Source organism: Haplochromis burtoni, unplaced genomic scaffold, assembly GCF_018398535.1.
Source record: "Haplochromis burtoni strain Fernald_Lab_line unplaced genomic scaffold, NCSU_Asbu1 Contig_35, whole genome shotgun sequence".
NCBI classification, from domain to species: Eukaryota; Metazoa; Chordata; class Actinopteri; order Cichliformes; family Cichlidae; genus Haplochromis; species Haplochromis burtoni.
Genome location: NW_024582396.1, coordinates 1102798 through 1111500, shown reverse-complemented (window position 1 = coordinate 1111500; position 8703 = coordinate 1102798). Strand labels below are relative to the sequence as shown.

The window sequence follows — 8703 nt, the reverse complement described above, 5'->3', positions numbered from 1 at the left end:
TATATATATACTATATATGATATATATAATATTATAATATCATATATATATACTATAATTATATAATATACTATGAGTGCCACTTGCTGTGTAAGATTTAATAATTAGGATTAATGTGTGATGTTTGACCGTGTCATGACCTGTTGTGATGAGCCAAAGCCAAAGGGTAGCCGGAGTCCTGACTGGCCTCTGGCCAAGACCTTGGCCGCTACCTGACCCCTGCAGCTGTGTTTGGACGGGTGAGAAAGTTACCCAGCAGCAGGGTGCAGAGATACTGGTCCCTATATATTAGGGGACCAGAGGACACCCCCAGCACTTTCTTCCCCTCTGCTGTTTCTCTCTGTCCGTCTCTGTGTTGCTCTGCTGTCTGTGCTTAAGGCTGTACACCCCGGGGTTTTGCTTTGCTTGCTTTCTGCTTTGTAATTTTCTTGCTAAATGTCTGTATGTATTTTTCCTGCTGTTCATATGATTCAGTGTATTAAACTCTGTTCCAAGAATTCTACTCTTTTCCAGAGCATCTTTTTGAGTGTCTTGATTTTAATTGTATCTAAAGAGGTTGGATCTCCACATTGTTGGTGGGAGAAGGTTATCAGGATGGCTTCAAAATTTGCGACCACAGAAAGAGGACAGAAATCTCAGGTATGATTAGAAAAGAATGTATAAGATCAACTGTGTCATCTGACCTGATGCAGCTGGACTCATTTTTTCAGTTATTCAGCAGCAGAAATTAAGTTTTAAGCCTTTAAACAATTCAGCTTCGGCTCATGTTGTGTGGTTTCTAAGCCTTTACTCTGATCCTCAGATGAGTTTAAGGTGCTCAGATAAATTTTGCTCACCTTGTTGAAAACAGCGCTGAATCCACTCTGAGACATTTCATCAGTCAGGTTTCCTGCTCGAGCCCCTTTGGAACCTAAATATGGATCATCAGGGAGTACACGTTACAGCTGCACATGTGGAAGATAACATATTTTTTTAATTGGGGAAAGAAATTAGACGCCACCTTCCACAGCAAAGATCTTTTTCTGAAAATTCTCCAGTACTCCTTTGAGTCCATCATAATTCTCAATTTTGAAGGCATTTTTGTCTTTTGGTTCTGAAGCGATGGCCCTAAATTTATCCAGCTTTGCATCCTTGATCTGAAACCAGAACACAGCTTTAAAACATGAAGGAGTTCCAAGTCTGACATCAGCATAAGAAAAAGATCAGTTCTACACATTAGACTTGTTCTGACCCACAACAGTAAAAACTAAATACATCAAAAGGAGCCACTAAACAGAAGAAAGAGGAGACATGATATGTGACATTACCCCAATAACAAGACGAATTATATTTTTCTCATCATATTTTTTAATTATCCCATTTTTGTCTGTATCAGAGGGATCTCCGTCTGTGATTAGAATCAGAGCTTTAGTTGCATCAGGAGAGGCGCCTGCAGTTTCGTTGTCAAAGATTTCATCACTGAAACAAAAGTAGAAAACAGATTTTGTCACACTCAAAATAAACCAAGCTGTAAACATGAACACATTAACACTAAATAAAACTTACAAAATGAATTTGAGGGCTTTGTGTGTGTTGGTGAGAGTTTTTAAATGTTTGTCTTTCATAAGTTTATTGAGAGCACGTCCAGCTGCATAGTCGTTGAAGTCAAACACTTTGTGGACTGTTGTGGAGAACTGAACTGCTGCAAACTGAAAAACCAACATAAATTATTTAGATATGACACCAAACAGTATATCTTATATATACAGTATCGTAAAAAATAAAAGCTGTGAATGCTTAAATGTTGCAGTAGTGCAGTGACCTTGATCGATGTGTTCTTCAGGCTGTCCATTATCTCCACAATAAAATCTTTATTCTTGTTGAATTCAGCTTCAGTCATACTCGCTGATCCATCGAACAGAAAGACGAGGTCCACTGTCTTTTTGGTGCAATCTGGGAAAATAATAAAATAAAAATATGTCTGTATCCCAATACCATAAAATTTATGAAAAAATAAAATAATTTAGTCATCATATGAACATTAAGGAATGCCTTTTCAAAACACACTTTACCTTGATACGCGGGTTTGAAAAAGGAGATTTTCTGGAGTTGATCAGAGAGCTCATAACAAATACTGTTCAGATAGGAGTTCTCATTGCATTCATGCACCAAACTTGGACTGCAAACCTAAATCAGAACATAAAAGTTAAATAAAGCTCTGCATATTAATTTGTTTTGCTCACAGTGATGAGGAGAGAGAGTGATTTACTCACAGTGAATCTGGAGCCGGAGGAATTAGCAGCGATCGACAAGCCAAGATGTTTGACTGTTGTTGTGTTTGACTGCAGGTCCTCTGCAACTGAAGCATTTTATTATAAAATACACAAACTTTTACAGTAATGTATTTAGTTGTAAGTTATAAATTGTGTAATATTCTGTTGATACCAGAAGGGTTGAACCACTTGTTTTGGTGAGGTTGGTAAATTCCTCCAGATCCATTTAGCCTGAGAGGTGCAGTGACGACTATCCTGTGGAAAATGATGACACTAATTAAACAGGAAAAGTTCAAAGTCCTGGCAGATCTATACAAATTTTTTGAAACGTAGAAAAAAAATGTTGTAGCTTTGTTGTGCATTTACTTTTCCAGATCACTTGGATCAAACTGGGTTCTGTGTGTCCCTTGAATTAAATGAGTGCGACACCCCAGCTTTGATTTTCAGTTAACACCATCAACTTTAATATTTTGATGGCATGCTATGTGTGTTGCTGTGCTCCTTAAGCCACCTTAAACATTTTCGGTTAATTTGACTGTTTTCAGTAAAATGAAAGCAGCTACAAGTGCTCCTATTTTTTTTATTTTTTTTTAAAATTTAACTCTGCAGCTGCTGATTTTTAAATGCAATAATTAGTCGATAATCTTGTCTTGCATGAAGCTTCTGGTGAGTGAATACACACTTTGAAAGTGCATCAGCATGACTGAAATTCACCTGAAAGATTTTTGTTAGCAAGCAGAGAATCACTCTGAACACTTCTAGCAGCGTTACCACAGCCGTAGTAAATAACCGGCTGCTCTTCATGTCGCGGCTTAGCTTTTCTAAAATGACGGTAAATAAAATACTGAAAGAAATGTCCCAGAAATTGAAACTTTTCATTTCTCTAATTACTCTGAACATTTGGGTTTGAAATACAGCAACAGAGTTTTAACTAGAAAATGACGCATTTGCTGTTTTAAGCAGCGCGTTAGATTAGTCACAGCAGCATTCAAAGCTCAAGTCAAAACCACAACCCATCACAAGAGGCTTACGAATGCTAAACTGGAATCATCTCACATATTCATTTTAATTTCAGCGAACATACCTTTTGTTACCATCACCAGACTTGTACTGTAGCACCTTGTATCCATAGAAATCACCTGGTTCGCCCTCGTGTTTCTTAGGCTCTGTCATTTTGATGTTAAAAGCCAAACAGGCAGGGATGGTTGAAGCTGAGAAAAGGAGAAAAATATGATCAAAAGTTCTACCAACTTTAAAATATAAAATATCTGCATTTAAGAAGAATACAAATAACTGAAGTTTTAATAATATATATTAAACATCAGAGATAAATCCTGAAGTTGCACTAAGTATAGTTGGTAGGGATACGCCCCAAAAAACTACCCAACAGCATGTGTTCATTAGTAGGTTAGAGATCAGAGAGTCAGCTTTTTGTCCTTTTTGTCCATTTAAGTTGTTGTTTTTTTTACTTTAGTGACGATTGAGGGAGAGATACCAGGATAACATCACATAGTATGGATCTAGCTGGAAAAGAAGTGAATGCATGGGTATTATTGTGTACTTCACTTTCTGAATGTGTTTCTGGACCCTAATTGGGAACACAAGTTTCACAAAATGATTGAAGAATAACGACTCATCAGGAAAGTATTAAAGTTGGTATCAAGAAAGATGAGGACGGTTAGAAGCAGACTCATGGGTGCAGTTTAGAGGAGTCACTTCCTGCTGGCCATTTAAACAGTTTCAGTCAGAGAGAGAAGTATAAAAATATAAAAGGACAGAAATTCTAGGTTGGAAAAATGAAGCCAAGGTGAAGCCACCTGAAGCTCACATTCTTTTTAATAATGGCCACAGGTGAGATGACAGTAAACACTGTCCTAATAGGTTTACAAGCTCATTAGTTCCTTTTGGGTTATATAGAATAAAACATGTGGTCAATTCTAAAAGTCCAAAAGAAGAAGAACGAGGGTGAGTTCACTGCTGCACTTTCACAGTCACACCCACTCAGTCTCTCCCTTTCTGGTATCATCCAGTTTTAAAACATGAACAATTTGAAAAACGCCCTGCTCGAGGCTTCATCGTCAACATCACAGCTGACACGCAGAGAAAATCTCGGCCAAGCACTGGTGAATTAAGTGCAGTCGCCCTTCTTCTCCTGCTTCTTATCTTATCCACAAAATAGTATCTTCTATTTTTGGCACTGGTACCAGGGTTGGGTTTTTTTTTTAATTAAAAATGTTGGGAACCAGTTTCAAAATGAGCACAGAAACTGCATGGAGAAGAGTTAGTACTTATAAGACACAGTTCAGAAGGAGGATGAGAGATACCATCTGTGTCATTTCACAGAAGCTCCTCCCTTGTCAAAACCTGGCATTTACCCAAAATGCAACTCAAACCACAAGAACTTTGACAGGAAACTGATGTGGTGAAATAGAGGTGAAATTAAGATGTCTGATGAGCTCACTTCTTAATTGTATTAGAAGTCTGCAGATGTAAGAGATGATAGTGACACACTTCAGGCAATTTATACTTTGCACAGCTCACCATGGCAACATTAAAGACTTTATACACCTCGTGGGCTTCCCCCTTTGAGATCACAGCAGAACAAAACCTCATTCAGCTTTCTGCCACCGTTGTTAACCTTATTTCAAATCTTGGAGTGAAACCGTCATTCAGGTGCTCGACTGTGCAGATGTGTGTCAGTGCAAGTAAAGACAGGATGTGCTGCTTAGCAAATACAAGCAGAGGCAAATGTAAAAGAAATAATAAGCACTTTGACAAGCTGCAAAAATACGCCCAATCAACTGGGAAACCCATTCACAACTTGACCACATTCAGCAACACAAGATAAAAATAGTTGTATAACTGAGGCAAAATTAGAAGCGTAGCACATCAGTGTCACAAGTCGGGGTAGGCTTTTGCAGAAAACTGGTTCCCAGTAGTCCCATTTCTTGGACTTGTCCAAGGAATGAGACTACCGGGAAGGAATGGGACTAGTCTGCCTGCCTGTGGTCCCACTTATCGGCAGCTGATTTCACTTCAGCTGTCAGAGGAAGAAAATAGTGACGCTGTCTAGAATGTGGAAATGAGCATCTATATTATTTTTATTGCACAATTGGACGAGATAAACGGTAATGTGGAAAACTGTGTCGAGGACAGAACCAACCGTATTATGCTGCTCCAAATACAAGAAAAAACAGCTAAGCTAACCAAGACCCCAGAGTGAAAGCTGGGGTCTTTCACTCTGGGATCAGACAACCAGACCCTGAACTTCAACAGGTAACAAGCAGTCAGGCCGCAGCCTCCCTGCACCATGGCGATTCTTTTGTGCTGGTTTTCATGTTTTCTTTCTGTGGTTAGTTTTGTTCTACTAAGAGAAAGATCTTAGAAACGTGTGTCATCATTAGGGATTTTGTGTTGGTGTGTGTGGCTGTAGCCTCAAGTTTATACTGTTAAATAGTGATTATGAGACAGTGTTTCAGGTATTTTACAGAGTAACATTAACGTAATGTAACGAGTAGTATAGCAAATTACTTTTTCCTGGGAGTAATTAAGTAACATGTTGCATTACTTTGAAAAAAAAAAGTATTTTGTGTAATAATTCATTTTATGAGTAATAAGTCCAACACTGATCACAACAAAGACAGGAACTACCTCACAAACATGCACAAAACATTTGAACCACAGCATGGATGCATGACTGTAACTTCTTTATTGCTGCTTAGCAACTCTCAAAACAGAGCCAATGACAACCCAGGGACAATCGATGAGTCATATCATATTGATAATGGAATCCAGATCACAAATTTCTTATCAATTCCCATTCCTAGTCACAAGTTTTCTTTTCTTTTGTCTATTTTTTCATTTCTGTAGATGAGTAGCAAATTAATTAACCACGAAGCATGAAAATTATTTACATGAACAAAAAGATGCAGAAAGGTTAGTATAGTAAATAAAACCAAATGTTGAGCTGAAATAGATATTGAAATTATAGAAAGTAGAAAAACAAGATAACTGAAGCAACATTGTGTAACTACTTAAAATAAGATTAAAAAAAGTGCACAGGAAATGTATCTAGTTTTGTTTTGGTAAGTTTTCAAACGTGTCAAAGATAACAGTGTCAGAAAACTGATGGGGGGAGGGGGGTTAAACTGAGTGTGAGTCCGTGCACTTTGCGAGGTAGGGCCTACAGCAGGGGTGGGCAATCTCAGTCCACGAGGGCCGGTGTCCCTGCAGGTTTTAGGTCTCACCTTGGGTCAACACACCTGAATCACATGATTAGTTCGTTACCAGGCCTCTGGAGAACTTCAGGACATGTTGAGGAGCTAATTTAGCCATCTAAAACCTGCAGGGACACCGGCCCTCGTGGACTGAGATTGCCCACCCCTGGCCTACACAGTGCTGCTTTTTTTAAAAATTTATTTATTTTATTTTTTGCTCCATCGCTTAAATTTTGTGATTTCATGTCACTGTATTGTTACGGGTAAATAAAATCATATTAATTCACTACATTTTTGGCAAATTTTCACTTGGTTTTCTCTCGTATTTATTTCCTATTTATTCCTATTAAATGTCTCAAAACAAAAAGCATGAGAAAGCATTTCAGGTTTACAGGTTGCCGTGCTGACGCCTGTCTCAGCTACACCCAGATCTGTCGCAGGGTCAAACTAAACATTTTTAAACCATACTAACTAAAATGAAATGGGGAAACACATCTGAAAACTAGCAAAACTGAAGTGAAATTTAAAAAAAAAAACAATATAAAAAATGAAAGAGGAATTAATCAAATTCTCAAACTGTGATGACTCATTTAAAAAATATATACACATCTCTTTGCACCTTTCAGCTCCTTGTTTTGGCTCTAAAGACACAGAACCTTGAACAGCTGTACACACCTGGATCTGCTCAGCACCAAACAGCAGTAAAACGGTGAACACAATGCAGCTGAAGGGTCTTTGACCAGTCCGTCAATGTAACATTAAAACACGTGCAGCCCCCAGCCCTCATGCACTGAATCTACTGTATTCAGCCCTCTGGTTGAGCTTTTCTACAGTTCAACACAACTGAAGCAAACATAACTCAACCAATGAAACTGGATACTCAATTAAATCTTTATTGTTAAGTTGTAAATCCACATGAAGCTGCATAAATAATTCAAAGTGTGTCTAGCATGCTCCTGTTCTAAACACTCTTCCTGTGAGGATTTCCTGATTAGTTTCAGTTTTTTTCAACACCAGAACATTTTTCTTTCATCAAAATAAGAAATTTAGACTTCTAAAAATAATACAATGAAAATATACAAAGCAGCCATGCCTGTCCGCAGATGAACTCTATCTCAGAAATGACAATAAATTCAATCATTTTGAAACTTACCAACAATCACCACGAAGGTGAAGAAATAGACGTGCTGTCGCCAGTGCATCTTTCAGGTCTAACACTGCTGCTGAAGTTTCTTCAAGCATGTGCCTGTGCAATACTTCCTGTGAAGGGCGTTTCCGTAACAGGTGGTAGAGACAAATTTCTCACGACAGTGTGCTCGACAAAATGTTTATCTTCGCTTCCTGCTTCCTCTTTTTTCGGCAATTCCTTAAATCCTTCACTTTTCACTTCTTTAAAAAGAAATGTGAGAATTTTATTGAAGGGAAAAAAGATGGAAAAAAGTAGAAATAGCTCTTGATTGATGAGCTAGGACCCCGGACCCCTCATAAATTAGATCTAAAATCATGCTTTTTATTTGTTCTTGTTTCTAATGTCTCTGTAAAGCACTTTGAATCACCTTGTTGTTGAATTGTGCTATACAAATAAACTTGCCTTGCCTTGCCTTGCCTTGCCTTGCCTAAATGTTTTCAGAAGAGCTCCAGCCGAGTCTTTTGAACAAAACAGCTACAACCGGTTTGCGGTTATTCAGTCTACTGAGTCAACAAAAGAAACTAAACAGAATAGGAGTCAGCACAGTGATTTCCTTCAAGGACTTCTTAACATTTTTATTTTATTGGATTTCTGCTTTTTGTTTTTCAGGTTTAAAATATATATTTTTTAAATATAGTAAATCAAGTGTGTGAAAGCTTTCCACGTCCACACAGTGATTGCTGTTTACAGCTACAGCACCATAAATGCATAAGAAGAAGGTTTTAAAATCGTGGTGGGTGGTGTTTAGATAAAAATGAGGAACTTGTGGAAAAACTTGTAAGAACAGCCTGCTGTTCTCTTTGAAACTTGAAAGTAAAAGCTGCATAAACTGTTCCATAGTATAAAATGTTTGTTTACAAGTAAGCTTTCAAGTTGTTTTTAATATATATAAAACTAGTAAACAAATTGTTCTCATCACATGGAGTTTGAGTCATGAGGGGCGATCTGGCTGAGAAACAGGGACACGACACGCTCGTGTGGTGCAGGCTGACCCGCCCATAGAGCTCACTTTGAATTACCGCTGTTTTGACACAGCAGAGACTTT

The 8703-nt window shown here is 38.0% G+C and overlaps 1 protein-coding gene across 2 annotated transcripts in view; it reads right to left on the bottom strand.

Annotated features, from left to right (window-relative positions):
• zmp:0000001082 (integrin alpha-D) overlaps positions 1–7908 on the bottom strand; it is a 26256-nt gene extending 18348 nt beyond the window's left edge. Inside the window, exons 1-10 of one of the 2 annotated variants that reach the window (XM_005919228.3) lie at positions 7623–7908; positions 3337–3463; positions 2425–2507; positions 2253–2338; positions 2052–2166; positions 1802–1932; positions 1546–1688; positions 1308–1458; positions 1001–1136; positions 837–910 (exon numbers count right to left, since the gene is read on the bottom strand). In XM_005919228.3, coding sequence (XP_005919290.1) covers positions 837–910; positions 1001–1136; positions 1308–1458; positions 1546–1688; positions 1802–1932; positions 2052–2166; positions 2253–2338; positions 2425–2507; positions 3337–3463; positions 7623–7671 — 1095 coding nt within the window. In that variant the 5' untranslated portion in view covers positions 7672–7908. The remainder of the gene's footprint in view (positions 1–836; positions 911–1000; positions 1137–1307; positions 1459–1545; positions 1689–1801; positions 1933–2051; positions 2167–2252; positions 2339–2424; positions 2508–3336; positions 3464–7622) is intronic. The other variant, XM_042219574.1, reaches the window with a different exon arrangement.
• Between the last annotated feature and the right edge of the window lie 795 nt (positions 7909–8703).